This window comes from Erinaceus europaeus, chromosome 11 (assembly GCF_950295315.1).
Source record: "Erinaceus europaeus chromosome 11, mEriEur2.1, whole genome shotgun sequence".
Classification (NCBI taxonomy): Eukaryota; Metazoa; Chordata; class Mammalia; order Eulipotyphla; family Erinaceidae; genus Erinaceus; species Erinaceus europaeus.
Genome location: NC_080172.1, coordinates 65977198 through 66003806, shown reverse-complemented (window position 1 = coordinate 66003806; position 26609 = coordinate 65977198). Strand labels below are relative to the sequence as shown.

At 37.2% G+C, this 26609-nt stretch overlaps 1 protein-coding gene across 10 annotated transcripts in view; it reads right to left on the bottom strand.

Moving 5' to 3' along the window:
* Window positions 1-1919: 1919 nt before the first annotated feature.
* Window positions 1920-26609, bottom strand: part of DRAM2 (DNA damage regulated autophagy modulator 2) — a 44474-nt gene continuing 19784 nt past the window's right edge. For 8 of the 10 annotated variants that reach the window (XM_060201899.1, XM_060201900.1, XM_060201901.1 and 5 more), the window contains 6 exons: window positions 14616-14683; window positions 12176-12315; window positions 5412-5589; window positions 4887-4969; window positions 3185-3277; window positions 1920-2813 (listed from right to left, as the gene is read on the bottom strand). In XM_060201899.1, the coding sequence (XP_060057882.1) occupies window positions 2706-2813; window positions 3185-3277; window positions 4887-4969; window positions 5412-5589; window positions 12176-12315; window positions 14616-14683 (670 nt within the window). In that variant the 3' untranslated portion in view covers window positions 1920-2705. The remainder of the gene's footprint in view (window positions 2814-3184; window positions 3278-4886; window positions 4970-5411; window positions 5590-12175; window positions 12316-14615; window positions 14684-26609) is intronic. The other 2 variants (XM_060201902.1, XM_060201903.1) reach the window with 2 other exon arrangements.

Sequence of the window (26609 nt, the reverse complement as noted above, 5' to 3'; positions counted from 1 at the left end):
AACTTTTCTTTTAATTATAACAGCTTGTGGGTATGTACTAATACAACATTGTGTTCAATATGTTTGTCTTGGGCCTTTTATGTGAAATTCCTCTATGTAATAAACTTTTACTATCTCAAGTCTTTTGCAAATTAAAATTTATATAATTTTTGATTTATTGAACTTCACATATGCTGCATACATGTCCTTTGCAAAACATACTATGAGTACATTCACCCCATCTATGATTTCTCTATTCAGAATACTAAGGGTATGTTTTGATAAGCAGAATTTTTACATTTTGGAAAAAGTTCTTCCTTCTGCCAATTTTTTTTCTTTTATATTCCTAAGGAAATTTTGCTCAATGTCACAACAATATTCCTCTTCACTTTCACACAGGACCTCTGATTTTAGCTCATTCTGGTACCTCAAAAATGTCTGTAAAAGAGAGGAAGGTTGAGTTCTCCCCCCACACACCCCAATTTTGATACTCTGATCTTAAAAGAATCATTTTCTTTCCTTTTTTCAATACTTTCTTGACTCTGAAAATTAATACATTCATGATACATTGTTTCATTTTTTGAACTTGTTTATCTACCCTTAGTCAACACCATATTGTCTTCTTTAGCATCTTAAGTCAGACAGTTTAAGTCCATCTCTCCAAGAGACACCCCACACTAACCATCAAATTGCCATCTCCCACCACTATATGAAATTGCTTCCTGCTTGAATCAACTAAAAATACAGACCAGTTCATTAATGCTTCATTATGTATGCTCCTTGCTTTGCTTTTCAAGTTTAGCCATTAGATCATCCAGTATTGCCTTTTTCTTTCTGGGATTACTTTACTTAGCATGATTCTCTCCAGTTCCATGTATGTTGTAAAAGAACATCTCATCTTTTCTTACAGTAGATTAGTATTCCACTGTGTACAGATATCACAACTTCATTGTCCATCTGCCTTCGGATATTTGGGTTGATCCAAACTTTACCTATAATGAACATCAGTTTGAACAGTTTCTTTTTTTTTTTTTTTTTTTTTTAATAGAGCACTGACTAGTTCTGGCTTATGGTGGTGCAGGGGAATGAACATCAGTTTGTAGAGTTCTCTTCAGCTAAGTGTTTTTGGGTCCTATGGACGGAGACATAGAGGAACTATTGTGTCTTAGAGTAGGCCTATTTTTAATATTTTAAGAAATTTCCAGACTGTTTTTCACAAGAGTTGAACCAGCTTACAATAGAACTGTATGCTGTTTCCTAGGTGTGACTGACTACATCAAGATATTCAGAGGCATGATCATTGTTATGATTTGTATCCTTTTTTCTAGTGATACCAAATTTCAGTCAATATTTATTGAAATATCTTCCATGTTCTCAGTTGATATGAGTAAATGGTACTTTATTCTATTTTCTATCAATCCAGAAGTATTATCAATAATTTTCAAAATCCTATATTGAGTCACTTGTTCAAAACAGATCTTTAATCTTGCCATAGATCTTTTTCTACTTAAAACTGCTTTCTACTTGTTTTTCTACTTCTTTTGTTTGTTTGTTTTCTACTTCTTTTATCCTAGCTATGGAACCATCTCTAAAAGACAAACTTTGTCAATCTACTTTAAAGATTCTTCAGCACACCACTTTACCATGGGGAACCTTCATTTTCCTCTTGAATTTTAGTAAAGTATTCTTATCACCAAAATCAGGGATCTAAGTAGAAACTATACAATCATTTGCATGATGAGAAAGAAAGAACTTAGTTTGGTGAATCTTTGTATTACAATTATTTTATACCTAGGCTTTTTAAATTGTTGATTTTTATTGTTTAGAAATTAGGCTCTATAAAGATCATAGCTCCTTTAAAAAGTTAGTATTTTCTTGTTCGAGACTACATTTACAAGTAATTATAATGGCTGTAAATAAAAATTTAAGAAGCTCATCACTAAAGTTTTAAGTGTCTTTTATTTGATATTAGTAATACCTGATATTATTCAAACGTCTTTTATATAATACATGTTTTTATGTAAAACGTGATCAGAGTAAATTTATGGGTAGCTACTTCTCTCATTTATTAGTAAAATATCATACCAGAGATTAAGCTTCATGAAACAATTAAAAGCATGTGTCATAGACCAAAACAGTAATTGACCTGGTGGCAGAAGTCAAATCAAGACTTCTAGATACTCTTGTGCAAAAGTTTAAGTAATGAAATAGTTCACAGGAATTCAGGTCTGTTTCCCTTTATAAGTATTCAAAAAAAAAAAAGTTAGAAAAGCTGTAAGAAATGTACTTTGTAAAACTTTGCTTAAAACCTAATTTAAAGGAGCTGCTGAGCAATGCAGACTATCTGAGGTCTTAAAGTGTCTCTGCTAAAAGTGCTTGAAACAAAACATTTTACGGTGACTTAAAAAATGTGAGAGGCTGAGTTTTTCAGAATGCTTGATCTACTTCTGTTTCTCTTAAGTAAAGAAGAAAAAGTCCTACAGTGTTTTATTCCTTTGGTATTATTTCCTGGGGTTATTAAAAAGTACAGCAGTTTTATGCAGTCCTCTTGAAGATGCCTTAAAACATGTCAACTGGCTCATTTCATGTCTCTTAATGATCAGCATCCATCTTTTTCACTGTCAGTCTTGATTAACTGGTTGAAATTTTCATAGAAAAGTAACTTTCATGATCATTTCCTCAATCCCTGAGAAACATAATCATCATAGAAATATTTTATACATTCATCATAAATCTCTGGGAAGTAGTCCTGTTCGTTCATTGTTAGTAGGGCAAGGAGCGGTGTCATACAAGGTTAATCCATGTAAATTGACTTCCACCTGTAAAGAAATTTTCTGGAACATAAAGAAAAACATATATAGAAGTCTGTTCTAGAAAGATCAGATCTTTCATATGTTCTGTAGGCTATCTTTTATGATTAGAAAAATAAATCTATTATCAGTAGCAAGAGGACAATAATTGTTATACTGTCTATTGTAATACCATTAAAGCTGGGGCAAGTTAGCTTGCTAGTAATATACTAACAACAACAACAACAACAAAAATCATTTGAGAAATTAAAATTACTCTTCTGGTATCACTGTTTATGTTGCCAAATTTTAAGTAAAGTCAATTTTCAGAGAAACTAGCAACTTGCCTACAGAAAGTTTTCTCATTCCACATAAAGGAAATTTGACTGAATAAAACTAATTCTGTGTATTCTTACCTGAAAATCACGGATATAAGTCAGGAAAAAACCAAAGAAGGAAAGTGACATAGACCATTCTGCTGCAGTAGTGATCAAATGAAGCACATAACCCTTGAATGACAATGGAAAAAAACAAAAAAGAATAGTTCCACGAAATTTCAAACAAATGATTGATAATTTCTCCTAAAATTATATTTCTTACAAACTGAAATCTGATGATAAATCATTGATTTTTTAACGTATCTGGAAAGCTAAAGACAGATGTTAGGAAAGTGTTCTAACTATCTTATCAACAGTTTAATCTAGAACATACAGGAAAATCTCTACTCTACAATAAAACAGTCCCTATCTTTTCTAAAAGCCATACAATTCATATAATGTCACTAAAAATGTTTAAGGAAACCATACTCATGAATAAACTTAGTGTTAATTTAAAGAGTGGAGTGGGGAGCCTCTTTTCTGGCAAGGGTCATTTGAATATCTATAATTCAAGGGCCATATGAAATAATAACTTAATCCTTAAATTTGCTATGAAAAAGGCTGTGGTTGCCTTGGCAGGGCCAGCTCTGACCAAATAATTTCACATATCTTAAATGGCCTGCAGGCTATATGCTCCCCACTTTTGTTATACAGCCTGGAATTATATGGATTATAGTTACAAGAATCTAATAAGGTATTTGCTTATTCTCACAAAATATGTCCTAACAAGGGCATAATTCAAAAATAATCCAAAATATCACTGGTTTATAAAAACATGAATTCAATTTATTATCTATTTAGTAGGAATGTATCTCTTTTCTCAGCATCCTAAATACTCTCTATTCAGATGGCTATTAAATTAGAAACTAGAGTACAAAATAAGCTTTCAGATAACAGTAAGTAGAAGAAAGCTTTTCAGTGCAGACAAGTATAACAATAAAAGATCTCAATTGGTTATGTTGTAAAATACATTCATATTAAGGAGTCAATTTCTGCAAAAACTCTGTGTAATCTTACAGACTTATAACCTAGTATTAATCACAAAAAATGAATATATGGGATATATATTCAATGGAATACTATACTACAATTTAAAATGATGACACTGTATCCTTCAGAACAAAATGATTATGTTTAACAAAGTATGTAAATAAAGGACAATTATCAGATTGTTTTACTCTTTTTCTTTTTTAATGTGAGGATAGAAGAGAGGGAGACATCAATCAGAGCACTACTCTGCCTTGGTCTGGGAACTGAACCTGGGACCTCAGAGTATGAATGTTTTTGCATAATCATTATGTTGTCTCCCCAGTTCTGGATAGTTTCACTCTTATGTGGAAAATACAGAACTAAAACACATTAACATGGAAAAAAAACATGGTAGCCAAACCTGGCTCTAAGGTCTTGGGAGAATTATGAGGTTATCCTTGGAGGCTTGGGGGGGGGAAATGGAACTAAGTTTTAGTGGTGGGTATGAATTATACCCCTATTATCTTATTACCATGCAAAATTAATATCAAATAACTAATTAAAAATTTAATACACAGATTACGGGTGACAGAAGAATATAGTTCTATATAAACTATTACAATACGAAATCCTAATACATAACTGATTTTTTTTTTTTTCACTGAAGGTGCTCAACTTCTAGTGATAAGGAAGTAAAAAAAAATATTTCAAAGTCAAACCAAATAATACATTTTTAATTTTAAAATAAGTTTTATAGACTTTATGTTCGTACTTTGTCCTCAGGGTTCCAATGAAGTTTCTGGTCTATATATGTGTCAAATCTGCCATGGTGCAAAAGTGATGAGGAAATCATCACTATGAAAAAAGTAAGTCAAGGAATAATTTCAGAGATCTACAAGTTTTAACTAGATTCAATGGCAAAATCATTTCAAAGGTTTGAGAATTAAATGCATTTCCTTCTCAGATCCAAATCCAGTTTTCTGTTAAACAGTAGCAGTGAAAATTTAAATGTCTCCAGGGGATAATTATGAACTGGTATGGACAGTCAATTCTTCTTTGTGTAGTAAATCAGCAGTTCTGTCATAAACTTCTGTAATAAAGATGTTCTCGGGGAGGACATGCTTTATTTAAAATATGAATAATGTTTCAGATCCTTAAATTTGGGGTTACTAATCCAGGATTCTCTCACACAATATGACAACAATTCCACTTACAATGTACTAGGAATAACAAACAAACTTAAAATTTTTATTTAATTCCCTCACAAGTACAGCAACATTTTTTAGCAAAAGGATACTGCTTAGTGCACTTACTCCACACCAGATGAGTATAAATAGTCTGATCCAGAAGATTTGTTTGCCATGAATTTTTGGTTGCATTTTATAGGAAAGGATGGTCTGAACAAACATATATAATGAGCCCATACCAAAAGTGAGCACAGCTCCACATATATGTACAACAAAAATGGTTGTTTTCTGAGGTAGAAAGAAGACATAACAACAGAAACTCAAAATGAATTGCTAACGCATCATTTACAATTACAAATCAGAAATTTAAATAGGACATTCACTGAATGGAAAATTTCTGTAGACTTCTAATAAATTATATCTTAAAATCATCTTTTTTCATTATTAGTTGAAGTAATCTCAGCATAAACCTGAGTTTTACACTAAAACTAGGTTATTTCATATGTGAAATTCAATAATTTGAATTATTGAATTATTTGACTATTCAATAATTTGAAATTCTTATTTATTCACCCCTCAAAATTAAACACTTTTCTAAGTGAACACAACAGACAAAAATCTAACCCACATAGACTTTACATTCAAAGGAACACAAATAATAAATGATGAATTTCAGAAATAAGCTGACCCATAGTATGCTAGATGGCTACTTAAAGAGGAGTAAAACAGATAATAAAGGGTTTAGTATGGCTGAGAATGATGGTGGCAAGGAGTTGCAATTCTAATATAAGAGCAATTTAAGTGTCAGAAATTAAATATTTCAAAAGATCATCTGGGACCACAACAAGACAGGACTAGAACAACTTCAGGAACCCACGAAATCAGCAGTGAGTGCAAATACGTGTAGCTCGTGGACAGAGAGGAGTCTAGAGAGAGATTAAACAGCTGGCAACAGTCCAGCAGTTTACCAGTTGATAAACAACCTCCAGTCTGTTTCACCAATAAAAAGATGGCTGAAGGGAGGAGAGGACTCCTCTAAGACTCACGAAATAAAACTGTGAGTCGCCATTGCTACTGCCCTCAGAAGCATCAGGGAAGAGGCCCTGTGCTGAGACCAGGGGACACAGAACTAACTAGAAAACTCAGGAGATGTAGATTAGTAATAATAGTCCCAAAATGTGGAAGCTCAACAGTACACTAATTAACAACTACTGGGTCAAAGAGGAAATAAAGGAAGAAATCAATATGTTTTGAGAGCTCAATGAAAATGAAGACACAAGCTATCAAAATATTTGGGACACAGATAAGGCAGTATGAAAGGGAATTTCATAGCCATACAAGCACACATTAGGAAAAAAGAGAAAGCACAAGTCAACAGCCTGATTGCACATGTTAAAGACCTAGAAGAAGAAGAACAAAGGAACCCTAAAGCAACCAGAAGGACAGAAATAACTAAAGTTAGGGCAGAAACAAATAACACTGAAAATAAGAAAACCAGACAAAAGATCAACGAAAGTAATGCTGCTTCTTTGAAAAAGTGAACAAAGTCGACAAACCTTTAGCCAGACTCACAAAACAAAAAAGGGAGAAGACCCAAATAAATCAGATAGTAAATGAAAGAGGAGATATAACAACAGACACTGCAGAAATTGGACATATCACACGAGACTTCTATGAGCAACTATATGCCACCAAGCTAGAGAAACTGGAAGAAGTGGATGATTCCCTAGATACCTACGAACTTCCAAAATTAAATAAAGGGGAAGTAGATAACATGAACAGGCCCATCACAGCTAATGAAATTGAAATAGTTATCAAAAACCTTCCCAAAAACAAAAGTCCTGGACCAGATGGTTTTACAAATGAATTCTACAAAAATTTCAAGGAAGAACTAATACCTCTACTTTCAAAAGTCTTTCAGAAGACTGAAGACACTGGAATACTCCCTGCCAGCTTCTATGAAGCCAACATCTCTTTGATACCAAAAGCAGACAGGGACACAACCAAAAAAGAAAACTACAGACCAATATCTCTGATGAATGTAGATGCTAAAATATTGCACTAAATTCTAGCCAACTGGATACAACAGTATATTAAAAAGATTGTTTAATATGACCAAGTGGGGTTTATCCCACGGATGCAAGGTTGGTTTAATATATGTAAATCAATCAACATGATCCACCACATCAATAAAAATCAAGACCAAAAATCACATGGTCATATCAATAGATGCAGAGAAAGCCTTTGACAAAATACAACATCTCTTTATGATCAAAACACTACAAAAAATGGGGATAGAAAATTCCTGAAGAGTGGAGTCTATATATATATAGCAAAGCTATAGCCAACACCATACTCAATGGTGAAAAACTGGAAGCATTTCTCCTCAGATCAGGTACTAGACAGGGATGCCCACTATCACCATTACTATTCAACATAGTGTTGGAAGTTCTTGCCATAGCAATCAGGCAGGACCAAGGATAAAGGCATATAGATTGGAAGACAAGAAGTCAAACTCTATTTGCAGATGACATGATAGTATACATAGAGAAACCTAAGGAATCCAGCAAGAAGCTTTTGGAAATCATCAGGCAATACAGTAAGGTGTCAGGCCACAAAATTAACATTCAAAAGTCAGTGGCATTCCTCTATGCAAACACTAAGTTAGAAGAAGTTGAAATCCAGAAATCAATTCCTTTTACTATAGCCCCCAAAACAATAATATGTGTAGGAATAAATCTAACTGAAGAAGTAAAAGACTTGTATACTGAAAATTATGAACCACTACTCAAGGAAATTGAAAAAGACACAAAGAAGTGGAAACATATTCCATACTCATGGGTTGCAAGAATTAACATAATCAAAATGAATATCCTACCCAGAGCAATACACAAATTTAATGCTATCACCATCAAGATCCCAGCCACATATTTTAGGAGGATAGAAAAAATGCTGCAAATGTTTCTCTGGAACCAGAAAAGGCCTAGAATTGCCAAAACTATCTTGAGAAGAAAGAACAGAATTGGAGGCACCACACTCCCAGATCTCAAAATGTATTATAGGGCCATTGTCATCAAAACTGCTTGGTACTGAACATGAATAGACACACTGACTCAACAACAAGAAAACAACCCCATCCAAAAATTGGGAGAAGACATGGACAGAATATTCATCACAGAAGAGATCCAAAAGGCTGAGAAACACATGAAAAAATGCTCCAAGTCTTTTGATTGTCAGAGAAATGGAAATAAAGACAACAGTGAGATACTACTTCACTCCCCTGAGAATGTCATACATCAGAAAAGGTAGCAGCAGCAAATGCTGGAGAGGTTGTGGGGTCAAAGGAACCATTCTGCACTGCTGGTGGGAATGTAAATTGCTCCAACCTCTGTGGAGAACAGTCTGGAGAACTCTCAGAAGGCTAGAAATTGATCTACCATATGATCCTGCAATTCTTCTCCTGGGCATATACCCTAAGGAACCCAACACACCCATCCAAAAAGATTTGTGTACACATATGTTCTCAGCAGAACAATTTGTAATGACCAAAACCTGGAAGCAACCCAGGTGCTCAACAACAGATGAGTGGCTGAGCAAGTTGTGGTAAATATACACTATGGAATACTACTCAGCTATTAAAAACGGTGACTTCATCGTTTTCAGCCAATCTTGGATGGACCTTGAAAAATTCATGTTAAGTCAGAAACAGAAGGATGAATATGGGATGATCTCACTCTCAGGCAGAAGTTGAAAAACAAGATCAGAAGAGAAAATACAAGTAGAACCTGAATTGGAATTGGCGTATTGCACCAAAGTAAAAGACTCAGGGGTGGGGTGGGGGGAGAATACAGGTCCAAAAAGGATGAGAGAGAACTTATTTCCATATTGTTATATGGAAAACTGGGAAATGTTATGCATGTACAAACTATTGTATTTACTGTCGAATGTAAAGCATTAATTCCCCAATAATGAAATTTAAAAAATGTGTCAAAGAACAAAAGTAAAAAGAAAATTTGAAATATTGCAAGAGAAAAGCAAAAGGGCTGTCACATAAAGGTACCACCATAAAATTGCCAACTGATTTCTCAAGAGAAATTAAAAGGCAGTAAATAAAGGGCATGATATATGTAATGTTCTGAATGGAAAAGACTTCTCAAGAATACCCAGCTCAGCTAGGTTAACATTCATATCTGAAAGAATGAGAAAAAAAATTCTCTTCAGATAAACAAGATAAAGGAATGACTAACCACTAAAGCAGTCCTAAAAAGTCTTATATAGAAGGGAACTACTGAGTAATCTCACTCATATGAGATATAGAAATGCCCAGCAAGACTTTTCCCATATATCCTTGGACCTAGCAAGTAAATTAAGTGTAATGGCATGTGAATCACTGCCAGGCCAAAATGTGATTTGTACATGTTCTCTTTCACAGTTTTGGCCACTGGGACATAGAAGACAGAATTCGGGAATGGCAGAGCCCTAAAATGGTTAGTATCTGATCCATAAGTCACTGTGGGAGGAAAGCCACCTTCAACCAAAATGACCTATACCAAATGCACCTAGGAAAGAAATAAACTTCTACTATGTTAAGCTACTAGGATTTTGGCCTTTGTGGCAGTAGCAAGTATAACCCTTACATCTACTTTATTCTTAAAAAAAATTTTTTTTTATTATCTTTATTGGGTAGAAACTGTCAGAAATTGAGAGGAAGGGGGAGACAGCGAAAGAGACAGAAAGACACCTGCAACCCTGCTTCACCACTTGCAAAGCTTTCCCCCTGCAGGTGGGGACTGGGGGCCTCGAACCTGGGTCCTTGCGCATTGCAACATGTGCACTTAACCAGGAACGACACCACCCGGCCCCTACTTTGATTATTCTTAAAGAACTTACTGGAAGTAATCATTCTTTAAAAAATAAGAAATAGGAAAGATTAATCAGCAACTTTTTGGAGTGAAAAAAGTTTGAATAAGAGAGAAAGACTATGCCTATATATAAGTTTATAAGATGACTAAGTGTTTTATGTCTCAATGGTTATTAGATATCTAAACAGATTTTATCAATGTCTAATTGGAAACTTTAAAACAGTAGAGATTAATTTTTTAAAAAGCACTATCTACCTACTACACAGCCTATATTACTAAGGACTTATCTGTAAGAACATCAATAGAAAAGAATGTAAAACATTTGTAGGTATCTGATGAAGGTTAATAGCTAGCTGCTACTATAAAATTATTATTATTATTTCTCACCAAGGTTATTGCTGGGGCTCATGCAGTCACTATGAATCCACTGCTTCTGGAGGCTATTATTTTCCTTTTTTTTTTTTTTATTTATTTGATTAGATAGGAAGGAGAGAAACAGAGAAAGGGGGAGACAGGGAGGGAGAGAGAAAGACAGACACTCAAAGACCTGCTTCACCACTCATGAAGCATTTTCCTTATAGGTGGTAAGTCGGGGCTTGAACCTAGGTCCTTGTATGTTTAGCTGTGTGTGCCAACACCCAGTCAACATTAACATTTTTCTGAGAGTAGCCTGAAAGGTGGTGCAATGGATAAAGTGCTTGACTCTCAAGTATGAGCTCTTGAGTCTAATGCCCAGCACTGCATATGCCATTGATGCTCTGGTTCTTTTTCTCAGTCTCTCTTCCCCTCCCTACCCCATAAATTAATAAATAAATATTCTTTTTTTTTTTTTTCTGAGAAAAAGTTGGAAGGGTTAGAGATCCTCTCTTTACTTCCTCATATGAAAGGCTGTGTATTGGTAATGCAGGTGTTGAAGGATAACATCTGGACAAGAATATAAGCAAGAGAGAATAATTTATAGGCATATTTAAAGAAAATTGCTGATATCAAATCACACTTTGACTTTATTCAGTAACATTTGTTAAAATGAACACCCCTGCCAGGAAAATCCACAAAATAAAATGAAGTTGTTAAAATATTCAATATGCTGCACACAGATCCTAGAGAATATGCACATATGTCTCATTAGGTAATATGGGAAAATTCGACAGTGCAAGAAGTGGCAGAAACTTCGGCAATTAATGTTAAGAGTCTGCAGCTGAAGAGTTTTGGAATAAGACCACAACGTGTAATTAAAAACAAAAGGAGTGGCAATTTTATGAGGAGAAATTAAAAGGGTTTAACCTATAATTTTTTGAAATAATTTCTATCAATCTTCTCTGGTGTTGGAGTAATCTCCAACTAAGTCTAGTAACAGTGCTGTGAAAAGAAAAAGTGTTTAGTCAACAATTTGTTCTGTTTTGTATTTAATGCTTTTTCAGCCACCAGGTTCCAGATGATACCATGATGCCAACCAGACTTCCCTGGATAGACAACCCCGCCAATGTGTCCTGGAGTCCCACCTCCCCAGAACCGTGCCCCACTAGGGAAAGAAAGAGACAGGCTGGGAGTACGGATTGACCTATCAATGCCCATGTTCAGTGGGAAAGCAATTACAGAAGCCAGACCTTTAACCTTCTACACCCCATAATGACCCTGGGTCCATACTCTCAGAGGGATAAAGAATAGGAAAGCTATCAAGGGAGGGGATGGGATATGGAGTTCTGGCGGTGGGAATGAACTGTACCCTTCTTATCCTATGGTCTTGACAATATTTCTATTTTATAAATAAAAATTAAAAAAAAAGAAAAGGTGTTAATAATGTATTTTACAAGAGATTACTGAGAATGAGTCATACTTATTATAAATGTGGCTATTGCTTAGTGAGCCAAGTATTCTTAAAAGGCAGTGAAATTCTACTTTGTTAGGGTAAAGGAACAATAAAAAGGTCTAAGTGAACATTTTAGGTTTTTATCTTTTATCATGTATATTTATGTACTTCAGGAAAATAGCTATACAGGACTAAAACGAACCTGAAAGTTTGCCACAACAGAGAGTCCTAAGCAACTCAGAAATCCAATTACAAGTCCAGCCTTGTTTAATTTGATGATACGGTTCTCTTCAGGACTCAGAGCATGAACTTGCTTATAACGAACATAAATGGTTGCAATGCCTACAAAGAAATAATATGAAAACCACAAAGTAATTAAAAACAAAAACAAAAAGGAATAAAGCTGCTAGTAAAAAGTTTATAAAGGGATATCTGTATTTCTGATATCCAGAAATACAGATATCCCTTTTAAAGCTAATCTGAGAAAAACAGAACAACAGCCATAGTTTGAAAAATCTTTTTAAAAAATATTTATTTATTCCCTTTTGTTGCCCTTGTTGTAGTTATTATTGGATAGGACAGAGAGAAATGGAGAGAGGAGGGGAAGACAGAGAGGGAGAGAAAGACAGACACCTACAGACCTCCTTCACCACCTGTGAAGCAACTCCCCTGCAGGTGGGGAACCGGGCCTCTAACCGGGATCCTTACCGGTCCTTAGGCTTTGCACCATGTGCACTTAACCCACTCCGCTACCACCCAACTCCCAAAAAATCTTTTAAGACTGTACAAAGAGACACCCTTGGGATTAGAATACTGATCAAAAATAAAAACACTGGGGGCTGGGTGGTAGCACACATGGGGAAGCCCAAGGACAGGTCCTGGTTCGAGCCCCCAGCTCTCCACCTGCAGAGGGGTCACTTCACAAACAGTGAAGCAAGTCTGCAGGTGTTTATCTTTTTTCTTCATTTTTTAATATTTATTTTTCCCTTTTATTGCCCTTGTTGTTTTATTGTTGTAGTTATTATTACTGTTACTGATGTTGTCATTGTTGGATAGGACAGAGAGAAATGGAGAGAGGAGTGGAAGACAGAGAGGGGGAGAGAAAGACAGACACCTGCAGACCTGCTTAACCACCTGTGAATCGACTCCCCTGCAGGTGGGGAGCTGGGGACATAAACCTGGATCCCTAGGCCGGTCCTTGTGCTCTGCAACACCTGCGCTTAACCGTTGTGCTACCAGTGTTTATCTTTCTTTCTCCCTTCTGTCTTCCCCTCCTCTCTTGCTTTCTCTCTGTCCTACACAACAACAACAACAAGAACAATAACAACAAAGGTAACAAAATGGGGAAAAAAAATGGCCTCCAGGAGCGGTGGATTCCTAGTGCAGGCACAGAGTCCCAGTTATAACCCTGGAGGCAAAACTAAATAAATAAAAGCCCATTTCCATTGCTATTCTCTAACTTTTAAATTAATTAAGCTTAAAGAATTTAGCTGAACTTAGTTGCAGCTTACAGTTTACAGCTGTCTACTGCCTGCTTAATGACTCTACTGTAGGCCTCAAAGATTAATTGGTGATATTTTAAAATTTCTAATTAAATGAGTAATCAAATAGGACTATGACTGTTTTAAAAAAAATAGTTTTAGGGTCTGGGCGGTGGTGCACCAGGTTAAGCACACATAGTACGAAAGCTCAAGGATCCACACAAGGATCCCGGTTCAAGCCCTGGGTGCCCCATCTGCAGAGAGGTTGCTTCACAAGTCGTGAAGTCAGCCTGTAGGTGTCTATCTCTCTCTCTATCTTCTCAATTGCTCTCTCCTATCCAATAAGATGGAAAAAAAATGGCCACCAGGAGCAGTGGACTTGTAGTGCAGGTACTGGGCCATAGCAATACCCAGGAGGCAAAAAAAAAAAAAAAAAAAGAATAAATATTAGTTTTATAATTTTGCATTTCTAGAAATTGATTTTCTTTAAAAAGGAATACTTCTGTGATCATTATTTTAGAGAGGGCTGGGAAGATAGCTTAATATGTTAGAAAAACAAATTGTTTCAGAGGCCACAATTTCAATTCCCTGCACCACCTTATGTCACAGATAAGCAAAGTTCTACTCTTTCCCCTTTCTCTCTTTTCTTTTTAAAGAGTTTCTCTGTTTTTCTCTTTAAATTTTATTTATTTTCCCTTTTGTTGCCCTTGTTGTCATAGTTATTACTGTTGTTGTTACTGATGTCATTGTTGTTAGATAGGACAGAGAGAAATGAAGAGAAGAGGGGAAGACAGAGAGGGAGAGAGATAGACACCACCAGACCTGCTTCACCACCTGTGAAGGGACACCTCTGTAGGTGGGGATCCGGGGCCTTGAACCAGGATTCTTACACCAGCCCTTCCTCTTTGTGCCACATGCACTGCTTAACCCACTGTGCTACCACTGGAAGCCCCCCTTTCTCTTGAATAATAAATAAGTCTTTTATAAAAGTAACAAGTCAGTGATAAAATTTCATGTGCAACTAGAGATCTTATTTATATGAACTTGCCAAAAGAAAAAAAATCTAAACAAAACAGAAGCAAGTAACACAGTAAGACTTAGAGGAGAAAAGGGGGACTGTAGCTATCAATTTTGATAGTTCAAATCATTCTCATTACTTACATAAAACTGCAGCAATATTTAACATTGTCCCAAACAAGCATTTTTCTGGAGATAAGGTACCCGTATCACTGAAAGAAAAAAAAAAAAGGTAAGTGAATTTCTTACAATAGATTGTTATAAGATTGTAAGATTTTAATGTATAGTTCCACACCACACCCACTACCAAAGTTCTGTATCCCCACCCTACCAAAGATAACCACCATAGTTCTCACAAATCTTAGTTTGCTTGCTTTGTTTTGCTTGGATTTTTTTTTTCCCCTTTTGGCACGTTCATATAAAAAAGATCTCTAGATTCCACATGAGTAAAACTGTCTGGTACTTATTTCACTAAGCAGAATGACCACCAGTTCCATCCATTTTGTCTCAAATGTGCATTTCTTATAATGGGTTACTTTAAATCCTTTCTTTCATAAATTCATGAGTTCACCCTGAGACAATTACGCTAACAATATTTATCTGACTCACTTTAAAAAAAATATTTTTATTGATTTGTTGGATAGAAACAGCCAGAAACTGAGAGGGAAAGGGTGTGATAGATAGGGAGAGAGAAACAGAGACACTTGAAACACTGCTTCACCACTCGCAAAGCCTTCCCCTGCAGGTGGGGACCAGGGACTTGAACCTGGGTCCTTGCACACTGTAACATGAGGATTCAACCAGGTGCACCATCACTGGGTCCCACTCTGACTCTTTTTTTTTTTTTTTTACTCTTGTAGCTAAATATAATTCCTTTTTCACATAACAGAACTCAATGTAAAAATTATTTCTTAAAAAGCTATCCTTGAGATGACAGAGGACCTAGTGGGGGTTGCATTGTTATATGGAAAACTGGGAAATGTTATGCATGTACAAACTATTGTATTTACTGTCGAACGTTTACTGTTGAATATAAAACATTAATTCCCCAATAAAGAAATTAAAAAAAAAAAGCTATCCTTGAAATGGTATTACTATGTTACTGACTTATACCAGTCAGGTAAACATGTTTATTCTTCTTCTCAATGAATATTCCCCTATACATAGCAGGTCCTTGCACAACTGTTTGTCTTGGCATTTGTTGTTGACTCTGCTTATTTATTTAATATGTAATAATTTCCTGATTAACTAAAATGTATTTCAAGCACATATAACATGCCAAACAGCATTTTAGTGACATAAGTACAATGGTAAGAAACAAGCCTTTGCCCTCTTGACACTCCTATTCAAGACCAGGTTTGTGTTGCCTCTTCCCTGAAGACTTGGTCAACTCCTACAGCAGAATGCTGATTCACATTAACAATCTGCCCAGACTACTACTTAAAACATTGTATTGTAATTTATCTTTTTACATGCCTTTTCTTCAAGCCAGTATGGAATATGTAGTTACAGATTTAACAGTTCACCATTTATTAGTTGTGGAGCCTTGGGCATGTTCTTTTAACTTACTAAAACTGTTCTGTCATCTGCAAAATGAGAATGTTACTTCCCTCCTAACCTCACTGAGTCATCATGACAAAATATGGTAATGCATGTGAATTGTCTAGCATAGTAGCAGGCAGAGACTATGAAATGCAAATTCCTTTCCCTTCCCACAAACTTCTATGAACTTTAAGAAGACTAAGTCTTTAATCTTGAAAATAATATTATAGGAACGATAAAAAAAAGGATCTCAACTAAGACAATGCATTGAAAATAATAAGTCTTATCTTGTACAGAGTTAGAAAGATTTGATGAACATTTCAATTAGGAAGTTAAAGAAAAGTAAAATTGCTGGGAGCCAAGGCCTTAGCTAAGACTCTCATATAGCCGGTAAGAGGACATTCCGATCATTGGAACTGAGATTACCATCTAGCTGTTTGGAAAGTTGCTCACCCACCTCCCTCCACCACTACCTTAGCAGAACTTCCTCATGGTGTGTGCTTAAAATGCGGCTGAAAAATAAAATTTTCAGAGCTTGATCAGACCTCCTGTCTTGCTCTCGTTCTTCGTGTCTCTTGTCCCCTCCATTCTTTTGCCCCCTACCCTAGGTTTCCGTCGATAACCCTGCAGGCCGGGGCACCTGGTGCCCAACGTGGGGCGTCAGTCCTATTGCACAGATAGATGGGTTGAAGAAAATGTGGGCTGCCCCTATAAATCATGTAACATCCATAATGTTAAGACCCTAAAGGTAATGAAGTTATTGCCCAGCTTCCCTATAACAGCCATAAAGTTTTTCAATCCTCCACAGGCTATACCTGGGTCGTTTGGGATCCCTGGGATTCCCACTGGACCATGCCAGTTAAAGGAGCCATGTATATAACCAAAGATGAAACCTGGCCTAGTAGCTGTATTTATATTTGGCGTGCTCTTGTTCAAGTTCAAACAACCCTTCATGCTGAATTTCATACACGTGAGAAGGAGCTAAATACACAGCTCTCAGCCTTAGCTATACACCACCCCTTTTCCTGGCTATCTCTATTAAGAGAAGGCCTAATGCTTGCCAATATCACCGGCCTTGGCAATGTTTCTGCATATGTTTTCTTTGTGCTGCGTTAGGACGTCCCCCTTTGACGGCAGTTCCATATCCCACCTCCTTGAATAATTCTGGCACATCTGGTAAGGCCTTTTCTCCCATTTTTGAAGTTTCCTTGTTCTTAGCTCCTGAACAGGAACAATTTAGGTTTTGTTATTCCAATGCTAGTACCAGGTTGTGCAATCAGACTGCCTTACCTGCCGCAGATCTAATTGCCCCTGATGGATTTTTCTTTTGGTGTAATGGTACCCTTTTAAAAAATCTTTCTAGCCAAATAGATGAGAGACTGTTATGCCTTCCAGTTACCTTAGTACCCCAGTTGACCCTACTTACTCCTGCTGAGTATTTAGGTTGGGACAGCCCCTCGTCCCCTAGAAAAAAACGGGCTGTTTTTCTTCCTTTAGTGGCTGGTATTTCTCTTGCAACATCTGTAGTGGCTGCTGGCCTGGCCAGAGGAGCCTTAGGCCATTCCCTTCTTACCACTGCTAGGCTCTCTCAACAATTCTCGCTGGCAGTGGAAGCCTCAGCCGAATCTTTGGCCTCCCTACAGAGACAACTAACCTCCTTTGCCCAGGTTGCCTTATAGAACCGGCGAGCTTTGGATCTCCTGACCGCGGAAAAGGGTGGCACCTGTTTGTTTTTGAAAGAGGAGTGCTGCTTTTGTTAATGAGTCTGGCTTAGTGGAGACCTGGGTTCAGCAGTTACACAAGCTTAACGTTGAATTACAAAAACAAAAATTTTCTACTGCTGCTGATAGTTGGTGGAAATCCTCTATGTTCTCCCTTTTGATGCCCCTTATGGGACCCTTGATTAATCTTTTGTTAATGATTACCTTGGGACCCTTTATATTTAATAAGATTATTGGCTTTATAATTGACGTTATTATTGGCTTTATAATTGACTCCTTGGCATCGAAACCCTTACAAATATATTACCACAGACTTGATTTGGCTGACAGAGGCTTGGCTGAACCTGAGGGTGACAAACCTCTCTTAGGAGCTGCATAAAACTCAGATTTATGCACGCCAGCCTTGGCATGGCGTGGGCACCGGTAAGGGGTGCAAGGCTAAGCACTGCAGGGGGAGGACCCTATATAGTCCGCCTCTGAGTCCCCCATGAAGCAAACCTGATTTGCATGGAGGTTGGTGTCGGTCATCAGAACTCTTCGCCGTGAGTTTTCCTCACCTTAGAAATAGTGGCTCTGCATCCCCTCCCCAAAAAGACACCAAGAGCCGTATAAGATGCGGGAAGATCAAGTCTATATTTACCCCGCGGGAGAATCAGGTCAATACTTCTCCCTTCTGGTTAATGCCCACTTATCTCTTGATAAGATTCCTAGCTTTTACCCTCAATTTCCCGCCTCACTTAAATTGTAAAAAGGGAGGACATGCTGGGAGCCAAGGCCTTAGCTAAGACTCTCATATAGCCGGTAAGAGGACATTCCGATCATTGGAACTGAGATTACCATCTAGCTGTTTGGAAAGTTGCTCACCCACCTCCCTCCCCCACTACCTTAGCAGAACTTCCTCATGGTGTGTGCTTAAAATGCAGCTGAAAAATAAAATTTTCAGAGCTTGATCAGACCTCCTGTCTTGCTCTCGTTCTTCGTGTCTCTTGTCCCCTCCATTCTCTCGCCCCCTACCCTAGGTTTCCGTCAATAACCCCGCAGGCCGGGGCATAAAATATCAAATATGAATTCTAAGAGTACTTCTCCTGACTCTAAAATATATCTTCATATACAAGTGACTTTTGTTAGTCTTTATCTTCATAGTGTAGGGGTTATGGTTTCTTTCTTTTTAAAAATCCTTTTAGCTTTAACAATGTATATGTATTGTTATAATCAGGAATAAAACCTATACTTTTAATAGATGTATTCCAAATGACGCTCTTTCTTTGGATTATTACATAAGTAAACAAAAGCAAGCATTTTGAGATGACCTTAGTGCTTGTTATTTTTACTCTTGAACAGAAGGGCATAAACTGACCTATAAGAGAAAATAGGCAAGTTCATCACTTTATTATCAGCATGGCACTTCAACCAGTGGTTACCATAGTATTTTTAAATTAATTTATTAGAGACAGAGGGAAACTGAAGAGGATGGATGGGAGAGAGAGGGAAAAAGACAGATACCTGCAGCTCTACTTTACCACACATGAACCTTCTTACTGCAGGCGGGGACTAGGGACTTGAATCTGGGTCTTTGTGCACTGTAATATGTGTGCTCAACCAGGTGCACCACTGCCTGGCCCACTCACCATAATATTTTGATTGCATATTGTCAAAATTAAAAAATCTGATCATGTAACTTCAAAATACATATAATACTGCTATTATTATTCTAGTCAATTTATTCCCTTTCATTGCCCTTGTTTTATTGTTGTAGTTATTATTATTGTTGTTATTAATGTCATTTTTGGATAGGACAGAGAGAAATGGAGAGAGGAGGGGAAGACAGAGAGGGAGCGGGGAAAGAAAGATACACACCTGCAGACCCGTTTCACTGCTTGTGAAGCGACTCCCCTGCAGGTGGGGAGCCAGGGCTCAAACCGGGATCCTTGCACTTTGTGCCACCTGCACTTAACCAGCTGAGCCCGACTCCCCTGCTGTTATTACTCTATATAGTAAACTTAAGTTTAAGTATTTTGAAATTTAAAATATACATAGAGGTTCTAGTGATTTATTTTCACTCCCCAGTGGCTAGTCTCATGTACTCTTTTGAGGCATCTTCTACTTGAGCTAACAGAACATTTGAAGTGTAACAATAGAGAAATAGACTTTTTTAGTATGGGAAGAGTTTAATGAAAGTGTTGTGACCCCAACAGGAGCTTGGAACAATTAGCATAGGAATGATGTCAGCCTGAGGCGGAGCAGACTGACAAGGGGAAGTATTTAAGGATGGATTTGCAGCAGCTCCCTCTCTTGATTAGATTACCTCCACCATGGACTCTCCATTGGGCGTGGCTCTGGATTGATCCTGTTCTTTTCATGCAGTGATCTTGGGTAATTTAGTTTATGGATTTTGGACTTTTGTCTATTTTCCTAGCTAGACTTCTCCCCTCACATCCTCAGTGATTTTATGAATAAACCTCTCTTTTACTTAACCTTGAATGGAGCCACTTATTTTGCAGTACCTAGATATTTGCCTTTTACCCGTTTCATCCTAATAAAACCTTTAATTGTTTAAACCTACCTAGATATTTGCCTTTTACCCGTTTCATCCTAATAAAACTGTTAATTGTTTAAACCCATTTCTAGCATGCCACAGTCAATCCTTTATGCCCCGCAGCCAAAACCCCTTTTAAGTTAAAGTTTCAACAATTGAAGCCCCAACGTGCTGCATATTTCAACCCCACCCCAATGTGGTTTGACTTTAAATCGCCCCCAACATGTGCTGAATTTACCCACTTCTGTGAAGAGTTTAATGAAAGCATGGGGGAGGGGAGCTGGTGGGCAATGTCCATGAAAGGAGCACACCAAATATCTCTCAAATTTAATACTTTAACAACTGTAAACTAGGAATGGCAAAAATTTATGCTTCCTCCTATGCCTACCACCTATCACCAAGAAAAAACACTTTAAAGAAATGAGGAAAGAAACAACAGAAAGGATAGATAATGCATTTCCTCCAAAATGGGGGTGAGGTGGTCCTATGGACTTGAAAAGAAGCATTAGGAAAAAGAAGTGAGAAGTGAAATCTATAGTTGGTCATATCCTTTGAGGTAATACCAGTTGATTTTTTTTTAAGACAGTTTATGGACTGAAAAACCTATGTAAAATATCTAGCTTGATTTAATTACTTTTGCAGATAAGGGAAATGAGTCTAAAAATGTAAAAAAAAAAAAAAGAATTACTGAGTATAACTAAATTAGACATTGAAGAATTATCACAATTATCACCAAGACATCACTAAATGATATTACCACAGAATATCACTAAGTTTATTAGCAAAAAAAGGGAGGCATGGTTATGGAATAACAGCTAACAGATTGGCGCTCTTCCCAAAATACAAATCAATACAACAGGGACCCAATCAGACCCATAATCTACAGCTGAAAGATCTACAGCCTCAGGTGGGTGTTTGTTTGTGTGGTTGGGACAAAAAGGGGCAGAGGCTTAAAGATCAAAGCAGTCAAGCCAGAGCTTTGGGCAGCATGCTGCGCTATTTTGGCAAGTGAGTGCAGTTCCTAATGCAAGAAGAAAAGAGAATGCAGCTTAATACTTCTCAATCTTCCCAGAGGGATAAAGAATAGGAAAGCTATCAAGGGAGGGGATGCGATACAGAGCTCTGATGGTGGGAACTGTACCTTTCTTATCCTATGCTCTTGTCAATATTTTTATATTAATTTATAAATAAAATAAAGGCAATGGTGAAAAAAAAAAGACCTTAAAAATTTCTCAATCTCTGACTCAGGACCTTTTTTTTTTTTTTTTGCCTTCTCAATTTAAGGCAAGGACATAACAAAAAACAGAGAGCATTGTGACCACAAGAGAGCCCAAAACAACCCCCATTCCACCAGCCTCAGCAGAACATAGACAAGAGAAACCTAGGTACCAAAACAGCACCACCTGCTGGCCAACAATAACCAGCACAATAAATGCATATACAAAGAAATAGGAACAAGCAACTAAGTATGACACTTTAGACAGATAAAAATGAAACAGAAGAACTCCAAGAAATTCCAGATACAAAGAGACTTTGATCAAAGACAGACTACAGAAAGTTTATTATGTGAACTCCAAGAATCTAAGCAATAATTGAAAAAGTATTTTACTAGGGAATTAAAACACATAAAAGAGGAACTCAGAACAGAATTTGCTAAAAACCTACAAAGCTTAAAAGAAGAAATTCAAGCAGGATGCACTAAGCAATTATGAAGTATGAAAGAGAAACTTCAAACATAACTGCAAGGAATGAAAAAACACTTGAGAATGGTTCAAGTCCAGGTAGAAGGCTTGGTAAGTAGACTCACACATGTAGAAGAAAAAAATCCAACCTAGAAGATACAATTAGTCCACTCTTTCAATTCAAAAATGAGGGAGAGGAAAGGTTTAGAAAGAATGAAGCAACTCCATCAAAAGGTCGAATGTAAGAGTGACAGGAATATCTGAGGCTGAAGACTGAGTCAAAGGACTAGAGATAATTTTCAGGGAAATTTTAGCTGAGAATTTCCCTCACCTATGCAATTCTCAGAACATACTTATTCAAGAGGCAGACCAATCACCTAGGTTCATAAATTCAAAATGACCAAAAGCAAGGCACATTACTGTAAAACTACCAAAACTCAATGATAAGGAAAAAAATGTGCAGGCTGCTAGGGAAAGGAAAGAAGTTCAGAGCTATCAGGCTTTCATCAGATTTCTTTTCACAAACCCTAGAGGCAAGGAGTGGAATGACATATTCAAAGTTCTAAATGAGAGGGAATTCCAGTCACAAATCTTGCATCCTGCAAAAATTAGACTTCAAATATGAGGGAGAAAAAAAGGTTTTCTCAAATATCCAAAAACCAAAGGAATTTGCCATGATCAACTCCACCTTACAAGAACTACTAAATGAAGTCCCACAAGAAGGGAGCAAGCAAAGGAATACACATTCTAAGAGAGGAGAATAGCAGCAGACTAGAACTAAGAACCATCTCACACTTATGAAAATAGCTTTCATCAACAAAACAGGAGAGAAAAGGTGCTGGAAAGGATGTGGAGAGATAGGAACTCTAATATGCTGCTGGTGGGAATGCAAACTGGCACAACCACAGAGAATAGAATGGAGAATTCTTAAATATAGATGGAAATGCCTTATGACCCAGCAATTCCACTCCTAGGCATTTATCCAAAAGAGGTAACAACAGTGGGTGGAACCAAGATGGCGACTCAGAGACAACACATGGCCTGAGCTCTGCAAGGAGGCTGCTTCAAAATTGGGAAGTTCTGGTGAGGGTAGGAATTCTGGGTCAGTAGTGGGATAGGGGAGGGCAGGAAGAACTAAAGAGTCCTATAATTCATAATTGGGCTGGAAAACAGAGGCCAAAAAGGAAAAAAAGCAATCAGGAAGATTGGTTGGGAGTTTTCAGTTTTACTAATTCCCAGGCCCCACACCAGCTACTTCTGGTGGGACTCCACATAGTATTGGAAGTTCTTGCCAGTGGAGGGAATTTCTTTAGCAAGATTCCTGGATCAGCAGGGGTGTCTTTCAAATGTATGTCATTCAAAAGACATTGAACTGATCTGGAATTCTACCTAAGTGACAGAATAGGTGACCAATCAAGGCCTCTGTCTTGCCTGGTGTGTCATTCCAGGGTGTCCTTCAAAAGACACGAAGGTAGCAGGAACTCTGAGTGACAGAATACCTATTCTGACTTATTTGGAGTTTCTTCTGGGGTCCTGTCCTCATTCATTGTACTAGCCACTTTATTTGCTCTCGATTTGACCATTTTTTTAAATTGGTATGGTTTGTATTTTTCTGTCCTGTCACTCTTCAGTTGTGTTGTGTGAATATAGGCCACACTAGAGTCTTTTCTCAGATGAAGTCACAAACCTCAGAAAGTACAATAGCAGCCAAAGCAAAGATTAATGCAGTTCAACCAAAGCCAGATAAGCAACACCTCCACTCTAAAAACGAATAACAACAATACAAAGAGAAAGAAAAAAAAAAAAAGAAAAAAAGAAACAAGGAAAAGTTAGAACAGACAAGTTCGAAAATAAGCTTTCAACTATAAATTCTAAAGATAGTAGGAAAAGAAAGATAAGGAAAGAGGAGAGAGAGAAGAAGAAAGAATCTACTCTCAGTAATACTTCTACAAGATAATTCACAAATGAGTGTCAGTGAATAAAAAGAAAAGAAAAAGGGGGTCAGGCAGTAGCACAGCGGGTTGTGCGCACGTGGCGCAGAGCTTAAGCACCAGCGTAGGGATCGTGGTTCGAGCCTCTGGATCCCCACCTGCAGGGGAGTCGCTTCACAGGTGATGAAGTGGGTCTGCAGGTGTCTATCTTTCTCTCCCCGCCCCCCGTGTCCCCTCCTCTCTCCATTTCTCTCTGTCCTGTCCAACAACGAATGACATCAATAACAATGATAACCACAACAAGGCTATAACCACAAGGGTAACAAAGGGGGGGGGGGCCTCCAGGAGCAGTGGATTCATGGTGCAGGCACTGAGCCCCAGCAATAACCCTGGAGGCAAAAAAAAAAAAAGGAAAGAAAAAAAAGAGCAGTGATTGGAAAGAGATTTTTCAGATCAGCTTTAAAGAAAGAAAAAGAAGTAGAGAAAAGAGAGAGAGGGGCAAGTCCCTCTTGGAATGTGTAGCACACCCAATCACGTATCGGTGGTTCTAAAAGACCTCCTATAAACAAGAACATCACCAAAATACTTGTCATATATCAGAGCAAATAAAAAACTGTTAAATAATGGAACTGCAAAAGCTTAAATCCATAATATCAATAAATGTCAATAGCTTAAATTCACCCACTAAAAGGCACAGAGTAGGAGGATGGATCAGAAAACAAAACCCCACTATATGCTGCTTGCAAGAAACCACATGACTCAATACGACAAACACAGACTTAAAGTGAAAGGGTGGGAAAATACCATACAGGCTAATGGACCACACAAAAAAGGCAGGAACAGCCATTCTCATGTCTGACACAATAGACTTTAAATAAAATAAAGTAATAAAAGATAGGCAAGGTCAATACATAATGATTAGAGGATCAATCAGTCAAGAAGACTTGATAATTATTAGCATCTATGCATCCAATGAGGGTCCATCTTAAAGATCAAACACTTAAAGAGCTGCAAGAAATACATCAATAGTAATACAGTAATAGCAGGATACTTAAACATCCCACTCTCACACTTAGACAGACAAATGAAGCAGAGAATCAACAAAGAAACAAAATAATTAATTGAAGAGATGGATAGACTAGACCTACTGGACATTTTCAGAATTCTTCAACCCAAGAAACTGGAATACACATTCTTTTAAAATCCACATAGCACATCCTCAAGGATAGACACATGTTAGGCCACAAAGACAATTCAAGAGCACTGAAGTCATCCTAAGCATCTTCTCAGACCACAGTGGAGTAAAGATAAAATTCAGTAACAAACAGAAAATTACTAAAAGTAACAAATACTGCTTAGTAACCGTTGGGTCAAAGAGGTACTCAAGCAAGAAATTCAAATGTTTCTAGAAAAAGAAAATGAAGTCTCGAACTATAAGAATATATGGGACACAGCTAAAGCAGTACTTAGAGGGAAACTCATAGCCATACAAGCACAAATTAGAGAATAAGAAAAAACTCAAGTAAATGGCCTTACTGCACACCTTAAAGAGAACAACAACAACAAAGGAACCCTAAAGCATCCAGAAGGACTGAAATCACAAAAATTAGAGCAGATATAAACAACATTAAAAATAAGAGAACCATACAAAATATCACTGAAGCCAAATGTTGGTTCCTTGAAAAATTAAACAAAATGACAAACCCAGGGGAGTCGGGCGGTAGCACAGAGGGTTAAGTGCACGTGGCACAAAGCACAAGGACTAGAGTAAGGATCCTGGTTTGAGTCCCTGGCTCCCCACCTGTAGGGGAGTCACTTAAATGTCATTCACCATATCAATAAAAGCAAAAACAAAAAACACATGATTATCTCAGTAGATGAAGAGAAAGCGTTTGACAAAATCCAATAACCATTCATGCTCAAAACACTACAAAAAATGGGAATAGATGAAAAACTCAAGATAGTGGAGTCAATATACAGCAAACCTACAGCCAACACCATACTCAGCGGACAGAAGTTGAAAACATTCCCACTCAGATCGGGGACTAGACAGGGCGGTCCATTATCACCATTACTCTTCAACATAGTATTGGAAGTTCTTGCCATAGTAATCAGACAAGAGAAAGAAATCGAAGGAATACAGATTGGAAGGGAAGAAGTCAAACTCTCACTCTTTGCAGATGGTATGATAGTATACATAGAAAGACCTAAAGAATCCAGAAGAAAATTACTGGAAATCACTAGGCAATATAGTCAGGTATCAGGCTACAAAACCAATGTACAAAAATCAGTGGCATTTCTTTATGCAAACACTAAGCCTGAAAAAGAGGACATCCAGAAATCAATCCCATACACAGTCACAACAAACTCAATAAAATATGTAGGAATAAACCTGACCAAAGAAGTGAAAGACTTGTGTACTGAAAACTATGAGTCACTATTCAAAGAAATAGAAAATGATACCAAGAAATGGGAAGACATTCCCATGCTCATGGATTGGAAGAATCAATACCATCAAATGAATATTCTCCCCGGAACCATAAACAAATTTAATGCAATACCCATCAAAGTTCCACCAAGCTTCTTTAAGAGAATAGAACAAAAACTACAATCATTTATCTGGAACCAGAAAATACCTAGAATCGCCAAAAGAATCTTGAGGAAAAGAAACAAAAATGGAGGCATCACATGCCTAAATCTCATACTACATTATAAGGCCATCATCA